The sequence below is a fragment of the Magallana gigas genome, chromosome 5, assembly GCF_963853765.1.
Source record: "Magallana gigas chromosome 5, xbMagGiga1.1, whole genome shotgun sequence".
NCBI classification, from domain to species: Eukaryota; Metazoa; Mollusca; class Bivalvia; order Ostreida; family Ostreidae; genus Magallana; species Magallana gigas.
The window spans coordinates 3,124,997-3,150,331 of record NC_088857.1 but is presented as its reverse complement, the minus strand read 5'-3'; the positions used below and the strand labels follow the sequence as shown (position 1 = coordinate 3,150,331).

Here is a 25,335-nt window from a genome sequence, read left to right as displayed (position 1 = left end):
TAAAATGAGATAGAACAACACTACCCCGCGGTTTCTAAAATAAAATAAACATACCAAGTGAAGGCAAAACATCTCCGTTTAATCAAAACCGCTGCTAGAATCCTATGTATTTCCTTATTAAAAAGTTATTCATCCGGTTCTCGTAAAACCTTCCCAACATTTATAAAGTTTGCACGGAAAACGGCAAATTGCATTAAAACAACACACAACATGGGATTCTAGCAGCACTTTTCAATTTAAGCATTGATCAAACTAACGATACGTATAAAATTTCAAGTTCAATATACACGGGGTAGTGTTGTTCTAGTCGGATTTTTATATCGTAAACAACGACAGAGGAAAGCCTGGCCGAGAAATAAAAGCAAATTTACATACCTTTTAGCGAATGATTGATGAAACTAACATCTCCCCCAGTATTCTTATGTTCAATTCTCAATAAATCACACCACAATACTTTATTAGAGTTCTTAGATTAGTTATATTTTGAATTTGTTTACAATGCTTTCCGATCAAATTCACACGGCATTCAACTTTTAGTCATGACGTCATCAATGTGTAAATCTACGTAATACAAACTAATTTCTGGCGAAAATTGTCTTCAGTATCTTTTATTTGTTTTTGGTCTACGTTTCGTTGCTTATATATTTGAATATGTACATAATAACTAAGATTTGTGATTTCACGGAATTACATGTAACTCAGATTCCATATGCTTCCTTAACACCCCCGCGAAGAAACTGTCTGTCGATGGTCGGACGATGATTGATGGATGCTCGATAGACTATTCAACGACTGTTTCTACTCTAGAAATCAGCCACCGACGCAGAAAATAAATAATTTGGCCCGACGGACACAAAATTGGTCGGCCGACGAAAAAAGAGGTCGATATTGGCGATAGGACAACGGCTGATGATCTACCACTTGTTGCCCGAATAATCCCATCCCCCCCCCCCCCCCCCCCCCGACCCCAAATCCCGTCGGTTGATTTTGGAAATGAGACTGGGATTTAACAGTAAGAGGAGTTACGAATTAGAGTTTAGGCTCCAAAATGAATTTCAAATGCAAAAATGACACTCTCTGACGGGTTAGCCTAAGGGCTGTGGGCCGCTTGTATTTTTTACCTTTCCAAAATGTTTAAAACATATTTATTTGTTATATATTATTTACACTTGAACATTCAGAAATATATAGGCTTCTTTCATTTACTATATCTTGACCTTCATTGAGCCAATCGTCCCCTTTCCTGAAACGTTGCACCAAAAGAAGTATCCAGAACTGATTACTAGTATAATAGGAATAAGGACTTAAATATGTTTGGCGAATTTATAGTTAATCTTTTAATTAATTTTGGGGAGAGGAGTCTTTTCAAGGTATTTTTTAGCATGATCTTTTCCATTCCCATTGGCATCCTCTTTGAAAAACTGCGGTATGTGCCTGCATTTACTGAACAGATAAAATTTGATCAAGGTAATAAGACATGAATTCTTTGGTATACCTTTCTTTTTTTATATCCAACTGCGCCATCTTCCTAATCTATAAGCTATAAGCTTGTTTTTGTATGATTGCATCCTAGCAAAAAAGAGTATAAGCATATTAAACCCTTGCTTCCGAAGATTGTGTTATCTTCTGTTGAGTTTATAAAACCTTTTTGCAGTTTATATGGCATAAACAAACCCAATCTAAAATATGCAACCGTAGCTCGTGTATAGCTTTTCCTTTATTCAATCAAAAAAGGAACACAGATGCATTAACTTCAGATGCTAGAATAAGTAAACGAACCAAGACAGGAAACAGATTCCTTAGTATTATTTCAAAGCGGCAATATGGTCAGAAACATTGATTATTCATGGTTTCTGGTTCATTGGTGCTTTTTTAACTACCGCAGTTTTGAAAGTTTAGATATCTTAAAAGTTATATCTTTTATACTAGTATGTGACGAATATCAAGAGTTTAGCGTTCCCACAATTTAAATTACATAGAATTAAAACAGCTTTGCAATGCGTACACGTATTGTCCTTTACAAAAATTTATTTTTGTAAAGGACAGTATACTTGCAGTTAGACATCAGTCTGACTGCAATACAAACTGAAATAATTTTAATGAAATAAATAACAATTCTTAATCACCCAGGTGTTTTCTTTTAGTTAAAGCCCATATCTTAAGCATTATTTTGTTATATATCTTTTAACTAATTTAATTTTGTGTTTTGTCTTTTAACTAATTGGTCTATTTTCTTACCACTCTTTTGAAGGAAAGTTTCATGATCTACGTACATGCTGTCCAAAATATCTTCATACTTTGTCTAAAGTTATATAATATATTCAACATTCTAAGAATGTATTACCGGTATAAACCTTTTACACGTCAAAAATATTACCTCTCTTAGCAAAAATATTTTGATATCTCGTCTAATAGCAGGTACCACAGCTTCGTCTTCGCTAGCCAAGGGTTTTCGGTCCACTCCGTTCCCCATAAACCCATGAGTTTATGGCCCCAAAAACCCATGGGTTTTATGGGGAGTGAAGTAAACAGAAAACCCTCAGAGAGAGAAGATGCCATAGCTTGGGTATATCAATAAAATGATACACATTTTTTTTACTTTGAGAAACAAATACAAAAGTACATGTATGTTAAAGTGTAAACATTAGAATAAAGACTGAGTATTGTGTCAATTTTTAGTCATCTATCGGCTTTGTAAGCAGGGTAGAAGAACCACATATTGAGAACAATCTGGGTTATTAGGAATATCCAGAACAGAATGAAATCAATGGCGGACGACACGTTGTGCCACGTCATCTTCCTGGCCCCCACGTCTGATGACGCCGATGGAATGGACGACGACGCCGACGTCTGCCCATGGAGATCGCTCTTTGTTTTCATTCGTCTCATCACGCGCGTCGTCTTCTTGTATTTTGCTGTAACTTCCTTCGGTGGAACATATGGGTGGTTTTCTGACTGCTTACTTTTGTTTTCTCCCTCCTTAGGACAACTCTCCACTTTATTTCTTTTACGCAAAAGAATGTTGACGAACTTAACAGTGCATCGATACAGGTAGGGGATGTCTTTCTCATCGTCACGATGGTACAGCCGTAGCTGAAGTGTGGTACAGAATATGGCGAATGCTCCAATGAAAAACTGGAAGATTATGTAGTAGATCAGGTCGGAGACGTTGTCGGAATCTTCCGGAATATTGTCCGCGACGAAACTGACGAACACGCTGTAAGACAAGAGTAGGGCCACGGCGTAAGACAACTTCTCCCCGGCGTCGGCGGGAATCACAAACACAAGCACCTCCAGGTATCCCAGAAATACCACCGGAAGTATGATGTTGATGACGTAGAATAGCGGCTTCCGTTTCATGCTGACGGTGCACATTAAGTCGGTGAAGTTGTCGAACTTAATTAGCTCGTGGGCCACTCTGAGATTGCTCCACCTCGGGTTGCCATTATCGAATTCTGTATTTAGACACGATGAAATTTCTGAGTACCTGACATTATCTCCGACAGACATGGCTAAAATGAACATGAAGTATTGTTCATCAAAAGGGAAATCGGTAGTATCAATAGAGCAGAAAAGGGACAGACTTAACGTTGTGTGGCGAAACACCTTTCCGGTATGATCAAGTACCATTTCCAGCTCTTTGCTCTCCCCCTCCATGATTTGTTGCGTCGTGGTTCCTTTCTGTGGGATTCTGATCAGCACCTCGGGGCGCCACACCCAGTCGCCCTGCACGTGCAGGTGTTGGAGGTCACCGTACTGTGATGGGTCCCAGTACAGATTCTCGTCCGTCCACGAGGTCTTTACGTCCATGAGAACCTTGACCTTTTTCTCGACCTCGATAAACTCGATGTCAATGGCGGACAGCAACACAAAAATGTCGACGTCCAGCGTCTGGTCTTGGTTTTTCAGAGGCACAATATGGCGGTCGTACTTACTCCGGTTCTTGAGAACTTTGTGAAGGTTCACCACATCCGCCATAGAGGTGTAACTGGAGCCAGATACTATTGCCAACGTCCAGCACATTAGCGCTACACATAAACAAAGCATTGTCGAAGGTTGAGTGTTCGAGCCGAAGCCGATGTAAATCATGAGTCGCTGGCTTACGCTTTGTCATCTAAGCCAGGTAAGGGAAAAGCTGTGTATAAGGAGTTTCATTTCGCATGTCTCGTTACCTATATAAATATGAATAATTAAACTTCTCCGCTACCAGTGCTTGAGGTTTGTAATAAATATGAAACAATTTCCTCAGATCGGGTTGTTTATGGCTCTTTTGAGACTAGTCAAATCGATGAGTGACCAGTGAAGGTAAGATTTTATTACTCTTTGTACTTTGATTGATTTAATGAACTGAGAAAAAGATGGGGATGAAAGGGGTGAATAAAATTACTGTACATGTATTTATTTTGATGAAGATAAAAAATTTAATACTGCGCTGAATAACCTTAGATTTGTATACATATTCAATATAGGATAATTGTTTTCGACTTATTATTCAGGAAATGTGTGATATAGCAAAACACGTTGTCTTTTTCGTTTAATAGATCTAAGGAGACTTGAAATGATGTAAAAATAACGTTGATTATTGTTATAAAGACAAAGTAAATGCAACCGCAGCTCATTATTTACCAGCCATGTGTAAGAAACAAACATAAAAAGGAAAATGTAGTATGATACAAATAATGTAATAGACAACGAAAAAGTAATGTTTATGTAGCAATAAGAATTAGTTTAAAGATAAAGTAATTATAACTGCAATTGATAATGAAGAAACGATGATTATATATATATCGGTGATCATTGGTCCAAAGTGAAAGTACAGATGTAATAGTTAATCAAATAGATAAAGTAAAAGCAATGATTACTAAACAATGATCATTGGTGTGAAGCAGTTGTAACTGCAATATTTAATGTTAGAGCGATGATTATGTAAGAATGTTTTTTGATCTAAAGAGAGAGTAATCATAACTGTATTAGATAATAGAGAGCGATGATTATGTAACCATGATTATTAACCTGAAGAGAAAGTAATTATAACTGATAAAGATATTGGTAGAGCGATGATTATGTAACCATGATTGTTGATCTAAAGAGAAAGTAATTATAACTGTATTAGGTAATAGAGAGCGATGATTATGTAACCATGATTATAAGTCTAAAGAGAAAGTAATTATAACTGCTAAAAATATTGTTGGAGCGATGATTATGTACCCATGATTATAAGTCTGAAGAGAAAGTAATTAAAACTGCATTAGATAATAGAGAGCGATGATTATGTAACCATGATTATTGGTCTAAAGAGAAAGAAATTATAACTGATAAAGAACTGTGTTGCCTTGCCGATGACGACTTCCTCGTTATTCTTTTGGGGCGACGAACTGATACACCGCTAGAAAGCTCAGCATCAGCATCTTTTCGCCTGTTGAATTACAGGCTCCTAAAAAACACTGTAGCCTTATACAGTAGGGCATTATCATTTCAATGTATGTGACAATATGATTTATTTACTGGCATGCCCATGCTCTTTTGTATATATGTTCGGATATTTATTTATTTATTTATTTATTTATTTATTTATTTATTTATTTATTTACTTATTTATATAGTGATGTTTTGTTTGTAATAATAATTTGATATGTAATGATTTGCTCATCATGATCCTCTACGGAGGGAAATAAATGATGAATGAATGATAGAGCGATGATTATGTAATCATGATTTTTGGTCTAAAGAGAAAGTAATTATAATTGCAAAAGATAATACAGATCATGATGATCATAATTATGTAACAATGATTATTGATCTAAAGAGAAAGTATTTATAACTGTATTAATTTAGATAATAGAGAGCGATGATTATGTACCCATGATTATAAGTCTGGAGAGAAAGAAATTATGACTGCATTAGATAATAGAGAGCGATGATTATGTAACAATGATTTTTGATCCAAAGAGAAAGTAATTATGACTGCATTAGATAATAGAGAACGATGTTTATGTAACGGCGATCATTGGTCCAAAGGAAAAGTAATTATAACATCAATATATAATGAAACAGCGATGATCATGTTACGATGATAATTGATCTAAAGAGAAAGTTAATGTATATTCAATAGATAATAGAGAGATATGTTTATGTACCGGCCCAAAGAGAAAGTAAATTGTTATTGTAATAGATGTATCCAATTAAAGAGCAGAGTTGTGAAGCGGTGTCAGATTACTGGACCAAAGAGAAATAAAATGTAACCGCAAAAGATAATGAAAGAGCGATGATTATGGAACGGTGATCATTGGTCTAAAATGAAAGTAATTTTTACTCAAATAGATAACGTAAGAGCGATATGATTACGTAACCAATCCATGATAATTGTTCTAAAGAGAAAGTAAAATGTAACAGTGATCATTGATCTAAAGAAAAAGTAATTGAAACAATAAAAAGATCGATTCATACTTTTTTTTTTACTGGCCTTTTGACAATATAATTCTCACGGTCTAAACATAAAGCCAACAGAGATGTGATAAAGGCCATTTTTCTCAAATAACAAAACGATTGATTTGTAACAGATATGAATTCAATAACCATCTAAGTTATATCCAAATAAATAAAGAAGTCCGTAAAAAAAGATCATTTATCAGCAGCGATATGTGTATAGTGGGATGAAGTCACCGTAACGGTCATAAATTAAGTTACTAAAATTGAATACATGCACAGTATTTGTACCCTCGTTATTTTGGTTGATAAAACAGTTCGTAATGAAGCACGGTTTATCAGCGATGTTTAGATGATTGGGCTGAAGATGAAGTCACCTTAATCAGGATAAATGAATAAGTAACTGAAATTGTTAACAATACTTGTAGGTAACAGTGGGCAGTGGTGTAAACTCAAGACATCAAGGGATTATTAAGACGGTCGTTTGGGGGAGAGTTATTGGTAGATGTTGCATAAAATTATTTACATTAGATTGAAAAAAATTAGACTTAAAAAAAGATAATGTGAGATTAGTAGATCAGTAAAATATATTTCAATGATTGAAGTTACATTGTATTGCAATAATTGAATTTATATTGTATTGTAATGATTGAACTTACATTGTGTTGTAATGATTGAACTTACATTGTATTGTAATGATTGAACTTACATTGTATTGTAATGATTGAACTTACATTGTGTTGTAATGATTGAACTTACATTGTATTGCAATGACTGAACTTGCATTGTGTTGTAATGACTGAACTTGCATTGTGTTGTAATGACTGAACTTGCATTGTGTTGTAATGATTGAACTTACATTGTATTGCAATGACTGAACTTACATTGTATTGCAATGACTGAACTTGCATTGTGTTGTAATGACTGAACTTGCATTGTGTTGTAATGACTGAACTTACATTGTGTTGTAATGACTGAACTTACATTGTATTGTAATAATTGAACTTACATTGTATTGTAATAATTGAACTGACATTGTTAAAGGAGATTTAAAATTCAAATCTCGGTCAGAAATTGACACAAGGCTAAGAACTTCAGCTGAATCAATGTAATGATATAAGACTTGGCTACAATAAATATGTTTTATAAACATTTTGTCTGTCGTTGTGTGTTTGTCAATTTGACTTTATCAAGACGTAATTTGATCTAAGTGACAAGACACAATGGCGGAGCAGCCAGTAGAATGAACCATTACAGCCATCAAACAAAGCGCCACTGTTAATATTTCCTATATTCAATAGCCTTTATCAAACATGTTGAAAGCTGATATTTAATCAATACCTCGCTGTCCGTTAAGCCCTGACGGTTGTTAATATACATAGCAGGAGGATTAAAGGGGCCCGCTTTAGCACAGTGTTCTGTGGTAAGCCCTCTACAAGACTGGGCCCATTTAGCCGAGTGTGGAACACTTCATTATGTAGTGGACACAAAAAACAACCAAAACAAAGGCGATATTGAAACAGTTGGGATAGCAAGGATCCAGTCCGTTTTATATTTAATTCCTTTTTTGGATTGTTTATTACAAAAACCATTCACAATGTCTTCCGGAGTCGGAAGTTATATGCTGGCAACCAGAAAAAGGTGAGAACAGTTTTTTGTTTATATTGTGAGTTTATCAATTGGCCTCTAAACCAAGTTTTTGGATGTTTGTTACTGAAATATAATGGAAAATAACATTTCAAGCGAGTTTGTCAGGATTCAGTATCATTTTATTTTTTCTTTAGTTCCTTTTTAGTGATTGAAATTATTGTACACGTACAGTATTGATTGAAAAGAATATTCTGTGTGTTGGTGGTTTGTGATTGTTTTCCAATCTTTCCCTTAAATGAAAAAGGAAATAAAAGATATTGTAATGAATAAATGACCCTTTTTTAATCAAAATATTTAGTAAGTTCTCGTGTGACCCTTCTTGTTGTTGGTATTTGTCATAAAGTTTTTAATGTTGGTCGTTAGGGTGCATGGATTTTAAGCGTTTAATTCTGTGATGTGCCTATATAATTTCACGTAATTTCAATAAGCCTATCTTTCAGGTCTCTGAAATAAGATATACCATCAGTTGATTGATTTAAATTTTAATGAATGCGACAGTAATGTGTGAAAGATCGATAAAGCCAACGAAGGGTGATCTTTTTTATATATAAAAGATTGGCACTGCACAGAAATAAAATCATCACCAGCCCTCTATCCCGTGCAATCATTAATGGGGAAAGAATTCATCGTTTTGTAATATTAGATAGATAAATTGCATGGTCAGTACAGGATCTCTATGAACAATTTTTCTGCAAACTAACTTAAGTTGCATCAAGATGTTTTTGGTGGGTAGCTGTTCCTTCGCACTGGGAGAAATCGATGTTAACCTTCCAAGCAAGTTAGAAATGTTCGACGTTAAAAAGGCGTTCTTGAAATAAATCAATCCGCTGAATACCTACATACCTAACGTTTCACCTCCTCCGATCGATAGTATAGGCCATTCATCAACTGATTAGGGGCAGACTATCTTTTTTAGAAGCATGTCTAATAATAGTGGTTTGATAGAGAGTTGGATGAGAGGGGGTTGTGTTAGGTCAACGAGTTCTATAAAGTATCCTAGAATATTCCGCGAGTGGTGCATGAGAATAATACGATACCATGGTAGTCAAGGTAAATCTAGAGAGGCTACGAAAGATTACAAATTTTCTTTGATATTAAGTAGCTGTTGTAAATCTAGAGAGGCCACGAGAGGCAAAGTGGTTTTGTTGAAAACGTTTGAACAAACTTTTGAATCGGGTTATAGAAATTAATAAAGATATGTGAATTTAAACTTACTTCACATATAAGTATTTAACACGATTGTTCAAAGAATTAGCACGCATGTGCATGTTTAATACCCCTTTGTGCAAAACAATTAACTTCCCTTAATTGGATTGGTGTGAACGTCCCTGTTTGCGTTTAGCGGACCGATATTAATTCTCACCGTTGGTGACAGGCATTTAACAATTTCTCTTCACTGCGAGATTCCAGTATAAAGTTATTGTTAGGATCACCAGAGGTGTCACGACTTAAATCGACAGCCAGTCAATCGATAAATTCACAACACTTTTTTTTAAATTTCCATTATCTAAATTATGATTTGAATGACAAATTAGTTAATTGTGGGCAAGTCTAAAAATATAAAGAGGGTATAGTGCAACGACCGATGGATTACAAAGACGGACAGGATTTTGTTCCGCCACTTAATTGTAACTTTATGAATGAGTGTTAATTTTATGAATTCTATGCATTTTATGAATGAGTGTTGAATTCTATGAATTTTGTGTTAATTAATAATAATATTTTGAAGAAAACAGCAAAACAGCAAACAATATTAATTAAGCTAAGAATTAAACCATTGTCTATAGTGGGTACTCGTAGTATTGAATATACACTGCATTATACGGCGTGCAATGGGTTCGGTCTATTAATTAAAAGGATTTTAGAATGTTCATGTAAATACGTATCAATCAAATCCGTCGTTTGTGTAGGATCAGGACAGTAGGATCGGTGTGTCAGAGGTAAACAGTTGGGGAAGGGGCACATTTTTTTTAAGCTCGGGGTGGGGGTGGGAATGGGGGGGGGGGGGGGAGGGGGTCATTGCACGTCACGGAATCCTCACTTTACACAACAGGTCGTCCTCTGATCAACAGATCGACGTCAACTGTTCAGTGGCCATCGTGTTTGACAGGTTTGTTTACAATCTACAACGTAAGAAATGGACAGGAAATAAATAGAGTTGTTTGCAGTGAGTAAGGTCCCAACAATTAGGAGGGGAGGTCGCGGGTCTCTGTATACAGTACAAGATCATGTTTGGGTGGTTTCCTTTCCGGGGAGGGTCTATTGTAGGGTTCTATTGGTTATACTTAAGGGTAGCACAATGCTCAGCCAGACCTCATTCGTATAAGGGGATGGGACAATGTCATTGTGTAAATCCCTAAGTACATGAATATAATATTTTGGTTATGATGCCTCTCCCACACAAGAAAAGGTATTTTGCTATCACTAATACTAAGTGACTGTAGTTTGGTAATACATGTACTGTATGCACCTCTCTCTCTCTCTCTCTCTCTCTCTCTCTCTCTCTCTCTCTCTCTCTCTCTCTCTCTCTCTCTCTCTGTGAAATAATTTGAACTTTAAACATCACATTAATCATTTTAAAAAACGATATAAGACAATGCATATCATATAATATAGTTTGACGACAACCTTCCATCAAGAAAACTTCTGTGTGTTACCTCAGGGTATCCTCGTCTTGTTTACTACAGAGAACAATCGATCATTTAAAAATCAGTGCAAACAGTTTCACACACTTGATCTACCTGTATCGATCTGCCTATACCTGTCCCGGCAGGTGTCAGGGGAAATCGCGATGTCACTAAATGAACCCAGTGAATCTTGATCTAGTTTTTGTAATCTTTGCTTTATTTCGTATCAATTCTCAATCGGAAAGTGCTTCAGATTAAAGAGTTTGTAACAGTTTCGATCTTGTATTTCGATCAAGGGAAGTGTGTAGGACCAGTTTATGGAATAGATCCATGTAAGATTCGACGAGGGTTATTCATTAAGCTGAAATGCATGCAGTGTCAAATGATTTGAACTTGAGGATATTTAGAAAAACCTTAAAGGAACGATTAAATAAGAAATATATCCGCAAAATAGACCCAGAAACCAGATTAAATGTTTTCCCTCATCCGTACTTTTTGGACTGGGTACAAATTGCGTGGTCACATTCCGTGTCATCTAATGTCAATAAAATCCGAAAGTTATGGCATTGTGGAGAGCTAATATAGGACAATCATAAACACAGCGGTAGCTAAGTGGTGAAAATACGGCTATTCAACTGTGTATAGGGCAGTTATAAAGGACCAATAAAGGATAAGAAGCCGTGAATTAAACTGATTGTAGTAACTTTGTTAACTGGTCAGTCAGGATGAGTGGACAGTTTGGGGGCATCATGTTCTCCTACTACGGCAGGACCAAACCCAGGTATCTACAGACCTACATTGTATCTTGTACAAGTATATCTAGGTATATAAGTTAAGGTATATCTAGTTATATACAGGTGAATATAGGTATATCTCAACCCATCTTCGCATTGTTCTAGGAGTTTACCATTTGCCGGTGCTATTATTTTGACAGCTCCCAGCGGTTTCAAATTCTCTTTGACTCAATAGCTTTGGGATATGTATACGGCCAAGCATTCTAAAATTCACTGTTATCGGGAACTCTATCTTTGATTTGTATTTATTTCAGTTTGTAGATTAAAAGAAGTTTCTTGAATCATAAAAGTTTTTGAATGATCGAAAAGATAAAACAGAAATTTTAAAATGTCTCAAAACGGATCTTCGCCAGACGTTGCAAATTACCATCTTAAAAGGTAACAATAGGTAGCAGCGATAGGTGGAGGTAGTCAAATTTAATGGAATCACAAATTGAACGGAATTTATAACCGTACACTTTTTGTAATTTGCACTTTGTATAGTGAGGAATTTGTTGGTGCACGCTTTGCAACGAAATGCAGAAGTATCAGAAAAGGTCTGTGTGAATATCATATATTTATCATGCTTTGGAATACTTGGTGATTGTGGATACTCTGTGTGGGGACGTGATAATTTTGTTGCGTTATTTTTAGAGGGAATAATGGTATAATAATGGTATTTCGTATTTTATTTTCTCCTTCTATTATGACGTCACAAATGATTGTCCGTTGTCGTATTTTTTTTTAATTTAGATCAATACAATTAAAGATAAAACATAATGACATCTAATGAAATTTACTTTGAGGTTAAATAGAATAGGGCAATGAAATTAATAGAAAAAACGTCAATAGCTAAAAAAGCAAGAGCAAAATTTATTGCTAGCCATAAAAGTTTTCATTGTGACGTAACGGAAACGTCGTCATAGTTACGTCCGTCAGTTAGATGACAGATGCATCTTGTTGCAGTCACCCTGACTAAATAATTTGGTCACGGTGTGAAAGCTAAACAATTTACTCAAGGGCTCAAGTGCGGAAAGCAGAAAAAAGGGCAATTCATAGTCCTTGGCAGGCAGTGGAATTAGTTGCAGGCCGTCGCTTGCGATCGGAATAAGATATCATATCCATTTAGCTTTCTTTAACTGGTTGTAAAATGCTGTGGAAGTCTGTTTCTAAGAAATATAACCTGGTTTGCTTTTTTCCCAATGGTTTCACCAGCCAGTACCATGACAACTGTATCCCACCCGAGAGGAGACAGCAGACCACACAGACGACAGAGAAGGCGCACAAGGAGGGGGACTACTCCAGCTGTGACGCCGTCACCCAGGACCGGATCTGGAAACAGAGCGTGGGCAAAGAGGGCATGTGCCTTAAAAACTGGTATTTATAACAGTCATGCTTAATTCTTCAAATTAAACATACTTAGTTCATGATGTATGGCATACGGTTCAAGATGTTCAACACCATTGTAAGAGTTAAACAATATGAGCTGCTATTTTCTTGTTGAAAATTGTTTTTACGAAAATGTCATTTCCTTCTAAAATGACAAACAATATCATGGTTTTTTTTTTTATTTCTGTTAGCCATATTTTTTTGGGAAAAGCAGCTATGGAGCAAAATTGAATTATTGTTATCTTGTACAAAAATTGATCTGCTAAATATTCCTTAGAAGAGAAATCTTTCTTCTGACAAAAAAAATAATGAATTTTTTTAAAAAATCTTATCTATTATAAAAGAGTAAGTTACATGCAGACTTATCATACTAGCAGGTTTTTGAAGTAAAATAAAAATTCTTTAAAATACTACTTTAACTTAAGGTATGGCATAAAGCAAACGTTAAATTAGTGGTAATATCGTGGCCAAACCGAATACATATGCTTATATCATTCTGACAAGGGATTGCACAGTCCAATTTGTTTTGATTTTATCATTGCCTCCCCCCCCCCCTAAAAAATACTTATTTTAGGTGTATATATTACAGTACTTTAAAAAACAATATCTGAAAAAAGAAACACCTTACAATACTTGTTATTTACACACGATCTATCTATTTTATACATGTATGAAAATTATATATTTTTAAAGTCAATACTTTCTTTAGGGATAACCCTAAGCCTATTCACACCACAACCAAGATATATTATATGATGTGCAGTACCAAGCTTTGGTTGCGATATACTGGTTTAGTGGGTATATAGATTTTATAAATGCTATCTTTTTCATTTTGTAGGGAAGGAAACTGGGGCTTCTTAACAGAATTTGATTCTAAGGTAGGAAACATTCAACCAATTAACAATCATTACGGTACAATGTGACGGTGCTACGGGATATAACTCTTACTGACAGGAAATCAATTACAATTGTTCATGATGATTTACGTCATAATAATGGTGAAAATTGTGTGCATTTCAATTACAATTTTGAATGAGTTTACGAGGCAGTGTTGCGCCATAAGAGGACTGGTAAATGACAACAAAAAGCAGTTTGTACTGATACTTCGGTTTGATAGTATATTTGTATTGTATGTCTCTGTTACAGAAAACCAATCCCGGATTTACTATGGTAACTGATTTGGTGTGCAAAATAAATATTTTTTGTGGTGGCGAAAGCTTATAATCTGTTATTGTTTAATCTGATAATCTCGGAGAGATTTGGTGAAGGAGCTGCAAGTTTTAGTATCATCTCTAAATATAAGTTGAATTTTGCCCACATCATTATCGTGTTTTTGATATGGTTTGTATTTTTAAAATGCAATGATTGAAAGAAGGTTCAAAAAATAAAACGCCCATGATAAAAAAAAATGTGTAAACTGCAACGAGCCTGAAATGATGGGAGAGGCTGGGGACTTTTGTTTTAATTTATCATATTAAGTTGAGCATGAAAATAAAATCACAACCATGGATCGAGTGGCGAGTACAAGAAAACTTGTGTTTATTGTTGAATAATGGAAGTTTCTTATCAGAGCATTTGCAAAAAAAATTCATTTTCGGGGTTGGATTGAAATTGAGTAACTTTAATAACAATAAACCATAACCAGTCTAGGTTGTATTGATAAACGAGTTTGATAAATTCGTGAATTTGGTTTGCGTTTTGCATATACTAATTATGCTTATTTTAACCTGACATAATGTTTTATTAAAAATTATAAGTTCCGTACGCATAGCTTACTGAGGCTGTGTGTGTGTGGGGTTTTTCTTAATCATTGGGGACCCAAGACCCGCAATAGTTATCATAGTTATAGTTGTTTACAATAACCACAACAATATTGTTATATAAGGAGAGCAACTTGTAAGTTGTAGGAACTTGTTTCTGGTCCATTTGAAAAATTTCAATAAAATAGTTTCAAACCAATAATCACACAGCAATTAGGATTAATATAAACCAGACCCCCCGACTGCTTACGGCTCCATGCGTTCAGTTTCTCTCTTTCGAGTCCGTTGAATCCGCTGGTTGTAGAATTTGCATGATTGACGGTGATGCTGTATTAACACGGCATAACACAACAACATGTACTAAAATTATAACGAAAATTGGTTTAAAATATTCAAATTAACTTGTAAAAGAAATAATTGTACCAAATATTAATTCATTCGTATTTCACGATTTAGGGAAATCCCAAGCCCCGGGAAGAACTTCCGGAAGATGTCAACATGTACTCCAACGCCGTCCCAAACACCAACTCCGGTAACTATGGCAACAAGGTCAAGTCGGAACTAGGGATCAAAATGCAGAAACTAGAGCACCAGTTTTTTGGTGGTCAGCGAAAGCGGAAGCTGGGTAGTGAGATGGTGTGTTACTGATGTTGATTTTTTGTAGGGTGGTTCCTTTACTGCTGATAAAATATAAATATTGTAAATCTGTGATACTATAACCGTTGTCCATTGTTTTACATATATTTTATATTCTTCCATTTATATTTTTAAAGAATTTATTTTGTACTTATTGTTATGCACTGAGTGCAATATGATAAAGTTTATAATTGCTATAGTGTGTAATTCCCCAGTGTCAAATGGGGCCAGTTATCTAGATATGGTTTCATTTCTTTGAGATTCTATCAACAACAGTAGAATTTTTGACTTATTCTAGATATATCATGTTGAACTGAGCGAGTGGCATGACTCTACCTCAAGCAAAACTTGTAAATCAGAATTCAGTCTATAACTTTGTTTATAACATGTACATGAATCTCCCACTATTCTGTAAAAAGATACACCATTGTTTTTATCATATAACTTGTGTCTTGACAGACTGAAATGCTTCAATTTAGTTCATGCATTTGTTCCCAGCTTTTCTGTATACATGTAATTATGGCCTAACTGTTCTGGAGTGTATATTTTTGCCCATATTTGCATTTTCCAAGCTCTTCAAAGTTTTTTGTCTTTTGCCTTGTTTTTCTTTCATTGCTTTTGAAATTTAAATATATGTGCTAGTTATTATCATCTTGCTGAGCGAGTTTTTTTGTGAAGTTTTCTTTCTGGTCCAGTCCAGTCCACAACTGCTGATTAAATTCTGCCTTTGTTTTAGACACCGCCTTTGTTTCTCTTAGACTTGTACAATAAGCCTCACTCAGTCTGCTTACATTGTCCTGCAAATGACCGTGCCAACTCAAAATCCAACCCTCTGTTTTACATAATAAACTCAAAGCTTACTCAATTCTTGGGGTCTGAAATTGTATGATGTAATGAACTAACTCTTGTATGAATGGAATGTTTTCTTTTAATCATTAAAGTTTTATATCAATAAAAGTGTAATTAAACATATTGTCATCTGCAGCTTTTATATACATGTCCCTGTCTTTTTAATAAGATTGTATTAAGGTAAGAGCCATAACAACTGCTCAGCTGGTGGATCTTGGGTGGAAATTGTGCTGTGATCCAAAAGGAGGCATTTTTGGTTATATTCAAAGTAAAATTGCACCGGTACCCAATGTTATATATTTTTCTCGTAATAGAAATATATACCCTCTACCTAATATTAGGTAGAGGGAATACTTTTTTTATGACGAATATATAATGACAGGTGCCTGTGTAAAATTGTAATTGGGTCATATCTTACAAACTAATTGTGACTTCAAGTTTGCAAACACAGAGAGGTATTCAAACAGAATACAATATATATTGTCTTGTTTATAAATTGGGAACCGATGGTCAAAACATCTGGTAGTGAGGACTTGCATGTAAGCCATGGAAGACTTCAATGCACGGATTTGTAAAACAAGATTCACTTCACCTGGTAGAACACGGAAGTCTGTAACTGGCAAGATTTAATGTGCTATATATGCATCAATTAATAAATAATCAAAATACATTGACATCCAAACAAAGATAGAATCTATGACAAAATAAAACAAAGCACCAATATAAAACATTGTGTTCAAAAAACTACCAAACATCTCAAATCATTCAAATCAGAGTTACTAGTAATACAGATACAACTTAACCTATATAACTCTTTATACACTATTTAAGGAATAATGAATCATTCTTTGAGTATTTTGAGGTGATCAAATATGGTTGGAAGTGATCAAATCTAAAAAAGCATGAAGGGCTTTATGATAGATTTGATAATGCCCGACTGTATTTGATCACTTCATAATATTCAAAGAATGATTCCTTATTACCCTGTTCTTATATTTACATAATTTTCAGCAATTGTACAATTATATATATAAAATAGTCATTGATGAAATGTTTTGGATTATACATTACAAAATCGATTCGTAGTTTTATCTCAAACAAACACACTGGAAAATGTAAAAAATACATATATGTGTTATACACATACATTTTACTTATTTCAATTTGTAAATATCTCGAGCACTTGGGATATTGGAAGTATTACACCTTGATTAGCTTCAAATGTAAAAACGATACAGTTTTGAAATTTTGTATGTACCTGGTAACATTTTTTTTTAAGTTACTCAAATAAAATACGAAAAAAGATCAGACTGAGCAGGGTACCTTTTCGTTAGTTCGTATGGGGAGAGCATTATAAAGGTGGCCCAATATCAAATTTTTTTGGCATATCATAGATCCATTTGAAGAAAATTGTCTCAGCAATACATAGCATAATAGCAGATTTTGACCTACTTTAACATCTACTCCAGCTTTTTCAAAAGATATCACGACTGATGTAAACCTTATAATTCAATGGAGACATTGTGACAAACAGAAAGGGAAACAACTCTGGAAATTCTCAATATTCCTAAGCAATACTACTGCAGATCCCTTTTATTTTTCCATAAAAAAATTGCTGCATGAAAACAGCAATTTATTTATTAGTGATACATATGGAAATGGTAATTTATCATTGATCAAAATATCTACCTGTTCTTGCATTTTAATATTTATGATTGAGAACTCAGATGGTTTGGAGTCTCACAAATCCATAGACGTAAAAAAGTTCTTTACAAATTAAAAGGGATTTACAGAACATGACTAGTTTCAACAGCGTTGGATTTGATGTACAAGGTGGTCCAGAGACATTTTTATGTGTCCGTCATTCTTGAGTGAAGGATGATGAGGTGCCGTGTCATAGATGGCCATTATATAAAAATCTCTAAATTTGTAAAGCTCAAACGTGTCTGTATATTGAGGTAGAGGAAAAAACAATCACAACAAAGGGAATATATGTGTAAATGTAACAGTGCATGCATGGGTTGAATGTAAATATTGATTTCCACAGAGAGGCATCTTTGGTGCAACATAATAAATATCTGGTATACAATCAGAACATGTAGTACAGTTACAGACAGTGCAAGGTGTCCCACTAGATAAAGACATTACATATACACATATTTATCAATAAATTGCAACAAAACAGCTGAATATGAATTAAGACAAATTACTTGTCAAAATTGAAGTGTGCCCAACCCCAGATCATTCCAAGTAAAGACAAAATTACAGTTCACACACACACAAAAAAAGTTTCATTGCCATTATAATGAAGATTGCCATATGGTCAAGATAGTCTTTAGGAGAGTTAATATTAAAACTGGAGCCCTATATCTGTTTAAGTTCCTGGGTCTTACCTTGGTCAACTGTTACATTGTACCACTAGGAAAGTTTAACTTTCATTACCCTAGGCTCAAATATCACAGAGATATCACAACTATTTAAGGAATAAGGAATCATTCTTTGAATATTATGAGGTGATAATTTCGGTCGGGGTGTGATCAAATCCAATAAAGCCCGAAGGGCTTTATGATAGATTTTATTACACCCGAACCGAAATCATCACCTCACAATATTCAAACTTTTCAAAGAATGATTCCTTATTACTTATAAATGTTTTTATATAATTTTAAGCCATTGTACGATTAAAAATCTAAATATAAATAAGCAAACCCCGCTGGCGCCCCAATTATACGAAGTAATGGGTTATATAGTACAAAATCAATACGTAGAGTTATCACAAACAAAGACACTGAAAAATGTAAATACATCCTGAAATATACTAAATGAGGTTTGTATATAATTATAATAATTAGATAATAAGAATATACGCTGTCAAGTTATGGTGTTACACTTATTATGAAGGAGACATACCTGGATGATTCCGTTTCATTTGATACAATACAGTACTTGCAACAATGGTCCTATATCACCAAACAGACATATACTTTTAGTCTCGGGATTAACTATTATCAAACACGTCATACATGCACACCTAATCACTATGGTTATACAAGTGTGTATAAAACAGATTTTGTTCAAATATTTGTAAAATTTGATTACTGGTATATAACAGTCTAAAAGCTTTCTAATCATTTTCATGGTAAATTTACAATAACAATACACGTCCTTATTTCATAATTAGATCACCACATATCAGGTGTCTAGCAATACGTGAACCAATACAAGTTCAGAACTACATGTACATCAGGAAATAGTAGAAGTTGGAGGAATAATGCATCTTTATGAATTCATGTCAGCTTTGAAGCCTTAGGCCAATCTTTAGGTTTACTGAACTTTTTCAGACTCAACTCTTCACCAGAAAAAAATATTAAATATATAGTAAATGTTTCCATGTCCAACATGAAAAATGTTTGTTAAGTGTACTAACCCCCACTGACTACAAATTTACATCATGGTCTAAGTTTTAGAGTGTTTGGTTGGGGCTCTGGACCCCCACTCACAAGCCATCTACAGGTAAGAGAGCTACTGGCATTATTTCATAACTGTAAAACTCCTAATGAACACAGCTTGAGCTTTGATCATAACAGAAATATCAATCATAAAGTTATTAGGTCAAGAACACTATAACAGTCCTAGGAAGAGCTAATATTTGTAAAGCATTTGTTATAGCAGAATCAACTATACTCAGTGATTAACAGGATTATGTCTGTACAGACCATTTTGTGAGATTGTAAATTTTTTTAGAAATTCTACCCATTGGATGAGACATTCCTAAAGTGAGTTACCTAACTGAACACGTTGACAGATTAATTAGGTCAATCAATGCCCCAGATTATTGTGCCATGGTTGGTGACCAGTCAGTCCTGTTTGAGGTGCTGGGGACCGTGAGTAAACACAGCCTTGACATACTGAGCGAACAGGCGGTCCATGTAGCCCTCGTGCCGTGGGAACAGCCCCTCCATGAATCCAATATGGCCCCCGTGAGAGGTGATTACTATGGCGATGTTGTCATTCTGCTCAGCTTCCTCTGCTGGTATGGCTATATACAAACAAATAAATATTCAACTGATCAAATAGAATTGAAAGAAATCCTTCCACTGCTTTAAATATTTATACTGCTTTTAGTTTTCTTGATGTTATGAATACAGTTAAAGAAGTTTTTAATTCAGTCTCATGACATGCTTACGGTTCAATGACACAGTAATTATCAGTCATATAACACAGTTATCAAACAGCAGACAGTTTTCTAAATTTTATTCCAAGAAATGTTTATACGGTGTATCTTGTTAAAATGGAAAGTCACTAAATACTCCAAAATTCACTATTCTGTTACTGAAAAGTCAAACTTTGGACAAGAAGAGTAATAAAATGATGATAGAAATGTAAAATATAGACCAGTGTGAGGAGGGTTAAATGTTTCAATTTTTATTCCCTATATTTTCTGGATTTTGTATTGTTTGACTGACCATGAGAGGGAGAGAAGGGGTCATCTTCAGCGCTGAGGACCAGGACAGGCACCCTGAGGGCGTGGATCTTGTTGTGAAGCGTGGCAGCATGGTAGTAATCGTCACACGATGAGTACCCAAACATTTTGGCTGTGAACCTGGAGTCAAACTCACGAATGGTGGAAGACTGTAACAAATAACCATAAGAGTCAGATCATACAACACAATACTATCTTATTTCTGGACATCAGTTCAAATCAATGAAATCAGGGTTTATTTTTACCTTCAAAACATCATCAATGTCATCCAAATGCTGGTCAAAGAGAGCCATGTTACTGCAAAAAGAGAATGAAATGCCTGGATTTATAGCAAATGCAAAATAAAAGGTACGGTATGTGTCAGAGGTACAGTGGGTTTCCACAAATCGTGTTAGTAGTTAAACAGATATTTCCCTTAAATCTGATATAATATAAAAACACCAGAATGTCCTTACTTCTTGACATGACTAACCAGACCCTTGGCCAGAGTTCGGTTCAGCACGTGTCGGTTCAGGCCTGGTTTCTCTATCTCCAAAACCGACTCAAACACATTCCAGGCCACAGAGATACACATACCAGCCTCCAGTCTACACTGGTCTCCCAGCTTGGCAAGGTAGTTAAATAACATCATCCTACAAAAAGATCAACCTCTTGTTATCAAATCATAAACCGAGAATCTAATTAAAAAAAAACATAGAAAGGTATGTAGAAATTGATGGTTTCAGAGGCAATACAATAATAATAATTTTGTCCTGTAAAGCCTACTTCAGTTGGTAAATTATGAACGATAAGTGACATCATCAAACTAAATGTCTAGAGCATGTAAAGAATTTCTCTGCTGAAATTGATGTCTTGAAGTCAAGGTCACTGCTAACCAGACTGTTACACCTACCCCCCCAGGCTTATTCCTGCTCCAATAAATGGAGCCTCCGGGAAGCGATCCTTGAGTAGGTTTATCACATAGGTCAAGTCCTCTACATTAGCTGCACAGTACGTCTTGGGAGTCTAAAGAAAGGATTGATATCTCAGTGTAGATATTAATATTTCAGTGTAGATATTGGTATCTCAGTGTAGATATTGGTATCTCTGTCTAGATATTGGTATCTCAGTATAGATACATGTATCGGTATCTCAGTGTAGATATTGGTATCTCAGTGTAGATATTGGTATCTCTGTATAGATATTGGTATCTCAGTATAGATATTGGTATCTCAGTATAGATACATGTATCGGTATCTCAGTGTAGATATTGGTATCTCAGTGTAGAAATGTTGAAACTGATATCACAATGTGTGATAAGCATCAAATTATATCTTATCGTTAACATAATGCATGTACTCATACAATCTAGATTTTTCAGAATTGCTATAGAAACAAATACAGTTGACATGGGTTGATATTTGTTATATTGGTACCAATAATTCAAGTTTTATATACATGTACTTACCAGTAACTGGGTACCCATTCCTCTATTGTGAAACACCACAGACCTAAAAACCAACAATAATTTGTCAGTCACAGAATCATACAACCCTGAAAAACCCTTTGGTTAAGGACAACTTTTCTCCCAAGTACAAATATTTGTTAGAGCTGCTTGACAATAGCACAGTAATGGATCTATAAAATTTTATTCAGTACTTTGAAATTAATGGACATTTGTATTTGTCTTAATGAAGTACACTACCGGTATATGTTTTAATATGTAATAATCAAAAACAGAGGAGGACAGAGAGAGAGAGAGAGAGAGAGACAGAGAGAGAGAGAGAGAGAGAGAGAGAGAGAGAGAGAGGGGGGGGTCTTACCTGTAGCCCTGCTGTGCCGCCTGATGAACCAGGTGTGTGATATAAGACTCATTACTGGTCCCTAAGGTACAAACATACTATCATGAGATCACGAAACATGGTCACTGATGACCATAACAAAGCTTTATTACATGTAAACAGTAATATAAACACTATTAATACAAAGAAGAACTGTTATTAGTCCCCTACCGATTTCACCGGAGGGGACTATAACTTTCCTCTGCGTTCGCCAGTCCGTCTGTCTGTCTGTCTGACTTCAGTTTTCCACACTCTTTTCCTTATGTGTTTGAGAAATAATATGAACTTTTCTGAACAGCTTCAAAATGTCAAACTACAGATCAAGTTTACACTTTTGTAGCGTCTGGTTGACATATTTTTGAGAAAATTAATTTTTTATATTCCAATTTTTTAATGTTCAGGTTCGTTATCGGGTTCGGTGTGTATTGAATGAACGAGGAAAGTATGCAGTCAGTAATAATATTGTGCATTACTAGTACCATTCCTTTATTGTTTCTAACAAACAAATAAGTTCTGTAAAATAGTGTCAAGCATTGTGTTATAAATTTAATCGACAGGGTTTTTGTACTATTACATTCGGGTTTGTTATTGGGTTGGTCTGTTGATTCGGGGTACAGAAGACGGTAAAAAATGATATTCTGCATAACAGTGCATTGTTTTCATAAATTTCGACCAACAAATATTTATTGGACTTGGTGAAATTACAGGAGATGAAATTAAGAATATTATTTTACCCATTTTTTATTTAACTTCTATATCAACTATGTAGTTTGAATTTCCTCTGTTCTTTTATCTCTAATTAAAGCATAACATCTCGTTTATAATAGTTTTGAAATAGATGTATGCTTCGAAGCTTTCATAGAATAATACAAACCGATAGGGGATGTGTATTGCTTATGCAATACTCTCATAATGCTTGTTCTGTTAAGGATACTTAATCAATATAACTGTGTATTAATCAGGATCTTGGCAAATGAACAAATATTAAGGTAGTAACAATGCATTGATACAAGGATGAACTTGTACTGTGATGCAAAGAGGTCAAAATGACATATACCTGAAAATACACATAATAAAATCTACTATTTAGATACTTTGCAAGAATATTTAATGTGCAAGACAACATAGTAAGTTTGCTTATGATTTTGAATTTGAGAAGTTTAAACAATTCTCTTTATTTTGGCTTTTTTTCTTGTTTTCAGCTGATACATTTACCGGTACTACAAATATTTGACATACGGTAATTAGAATCAGGGTAGTTTTGAATGAAATCTCCCTTCAAAAATGTTTCCAAAAAACAATGGATTTTTAGAATTCAATTCATGGAAATCATGGAAAATACTTTTAAATTCTTCCCATCAAAAGAATCTACTCAGTTGCGTTGAAAAAATAATCTGTACTCAATCATAAAGACATTGTTTGAACAATTTGTTTTCAGTCTGTTGATAAGATGCCACTATAGATATCTACACCTTCAAGGTTAGTTATTTATTCAATGGTCACAAGGCTAATCAGACATAGATCATCAGATGTATATCAAATAAGGTCATGTAATTGTTGTTCATAATCTATTTTGTGTTTACCTGGGGTTTTTGGTTGAATTTACCAATATATGTATTTAAAGGGTGGCATAACTATTTCTTTTTTCTTATAAGCTAACACTAAACATTACTCAATTGAAAAATCACAAGTATTTCCTTCTTTAATGGTGGCCTTTAGTAAAGAATCATATTTAATCCTTGACATTCTTAATTTTGCCTGTAGTTTAACAAGTCAAGTGCAGTTTTATGTGTCCCTGAGACATTTTACCTGTAAGTCCTGGTAACAAGAGGACCGTCGGACGAGTTTTTACATCTTTAAATTTAGAATCATTGTTATCAAACCAGTCTAACAGAAGCTGCCCCCCATCTGGAAGCACAACAAGTTCACTGAAATCAGAACAAAAGTTCAAGATTCAATTCACATGAACAGTTAATCACAACACCAAATATCAATCTGTTTATTGTTTATGAAAGAATAGATTACCTCTCATAAGTTATTTTTGGAGAAGACTTCATTATAGATCGGACAATTGTTTGTGCTCTGGATTCAAAACACCAAATAGTTGGTTTGAATTTTTCATGGAGTATGGGACAGTAGTCCAACAAGAAATTTCTAAACTTTTTGTCTCTGCATGCTAAACGAGGTTTCTGGTGAAAAAAAAGAATAAAACCTTATTATTAAAAACATTAAGACACATTTTCCTACATCTGTGATGTTTGATGTTGATATACTTTAAAGGTACCGTAAATTCCATCTAATTCTAAATTAATCATTTTGAAAATTAGTAAATCTTCTGCAAAAATCTTAAGGTTGATTAAATGAGGTCAAAATTGGTTTATAAAGCATTTAAACTAAAGAAAAAATCAAGCTATTCTGGTTAGCTTTATAGCTATTTCAAGCTATATAGCTAAATCAACAGATAGTGCTGGACCTGTATCAGTGTATAATGATAGGGTAGCTATAGCCAGTATAGGTGAAGATCTGTGACATGAAGCCGAAAGGAGCTCGTTCACTTACCTTTACAACAAAGAGAAAATAGTACGTAAGATAGGAAATCACAAAGAACAATACAATTGAAAAACTAGAAATCTTGTCAAAGAAAGAGGTAGACGTTTCGTCCTCATCCATTTTAAGTGGAACCGAACAGTCCGATACAGATTCGTCGTAACAAGGTCGGGGTCGGAATACGGAAGATGAAAACATGTCGTTCACTATATATTCGGTTGACCTTTATGTAAAAATGATCATCATATCTCGTCATTAGAAATTTTTATCTGTAGTTTGAATAAAAAAGAAAAAAATTGCTATGCTCTATTTAACGAAATAACATAGTATTCTTAATTGGTAACTAAGAACGATTTAGCAAATAATTGATTTATT

The 25,335-nt window shown here is 34.6% G+C and overlaps 3 protein-coding genes across 10 annotated transcripts; 1 reads left to right on the top strand and 2 right to left on the bottom strand.

Moving 5' to 3' along the window:
- Positions 1-2,679: 2,679 nt before the first annotated feature.
- LOC105337394 (acetylcholine receptor subunit alpha) lies at positions 2,680-4,023 on the bottom strand. Its single transcript, XM_011442102.4, has one exon. It carries the CDS (start codon positions 4,021-4,023, stop codon positions 2,680-2,682), a length of 1,344 nt encoding a protein of 447 aa, XP_011440404.3.
- A 3,742-nt stretch (positions 4,024-7,765) lies between these two features.
- Positions 7,766-16,233, top strand: LOC105337374 (Uncharacterized protein C2orf50). Of its 8 annotated transcripts, XM_011442075.4 has the most exons (6): positions 7,766-8,067; positions 11,752-11,875; positions 12,692-12,853; positions 13,704-13,743; positions 14,012-14,035; positions 15,082-16,233. In XM_011442075.4, exons 2-6 carry the CDS (start codon positions 11,826-11,828, stop codon positions 15,271-15,273), a joined length of 468 nt encoding a protein of 155 aa, XP_011440377.1. In that variant the 5' UTR covers positions 7,766-8,067; positions 11,752-11,825; the 3' UTR covers positions 15,274-16,233. The 8 variants fall into 8 exon arrangements, with proteins under 8 accessions (XP_011440377.1, XP_011440381.1, XP_011440378.1 ...); XM_011442076.4 differs by lacking the exon at positions 11,752-11,875 and having other exon boundaries at positions 7,777-8,067; XM_011442074.4 differs by lacking the exons at positions 7,766-8,067; positions 11,752-11,875 and adding an exon at positions 11,229-11,484.
- Positions 16,234-17,461: 1,228 nt separating this feature from the next.
- LOC105337373 (phospholipase ABHD3) lies at positions 17,462-25,156 on the bottom strand. The gene is made up of 10 exons (XM_011442073.4): positions 24,973-25,156; positions 24,439-24,602; positions 24,223-24,341; positions 22,396-22,456; positions 22,041-22,083; positions 21,486-21,598; positions 21,049-21,225; positions 20,839-20,890; positions 20,577-20,742; positions 17,462-20,149 (listed from the first exon to the last, which is right to left on the bottom strand). The coding sequence occupies exons 1-10, from the start codon at positions 25,081-25,083 to the stop codon at positions 19,968-19,970; spliced, it is 1,188 nt and encodes a 395-aa protein (XP_011440375.3). The 5' UTR covers positions 25,084-25,156; the 3' UTR covers positions 17,462-19,967.
- Between the last annotated feature and the right edge of the window lie 179 nt (positions 25,157-25,335).

Bases quoted from the DNA above. Each gene is read 5' to 3' on its own strand.
- LOC105337394 (XM_011442102.4), bottom strand. From the start codon at position 4,023: ATGTGCTGGACGTTGGCAATAGTATCTGGCTCCAGTTACACCTCTATG.
- LOC105337374 (XM_066084485.1), top strand. From the start codon at position 12,627: ATGCTGTGGAAGTCTGTTTCTAAGAAATATAACCTGGTTTGCTTTTTT. The intron at 12,854-13,703 runs GTATTTATAACA...TTCATTTTGTAG, and splicing joins GGCATGTGCCTTAAAAACTG to GGAAGGAAACTGGGGCTTCT. The intron at 13,744-14,011 runs GTAGGAAACATT...TCTCTGTTACAG, and splicing joins TAACAGAATTTGATTCTAAG to AAAACCAATCCCGGATTTAC.
- LOC105337373 (XM_011442073.4), bottom strand. From the start codon at position 25,083: ATGGATGAGGACGAAACGTCTACCTCTTTCTTTGACAAGATTTCTAGT. The intron at 24,603-24,972 runs GTAAGTGAACGA...TTTTTTCACCAG, and splicing joins ATTTTCTCTTTGTTGTAAAG to AAACCTCGTTTAGCATGCAG. The intron at 21,226-21,485 runs GTAGGTGTAACA...ATCTTTTTGTAG, and splicing joins GCAGGAATAAGCCTGGGGGG to GATGATGTTATTTAACTACC.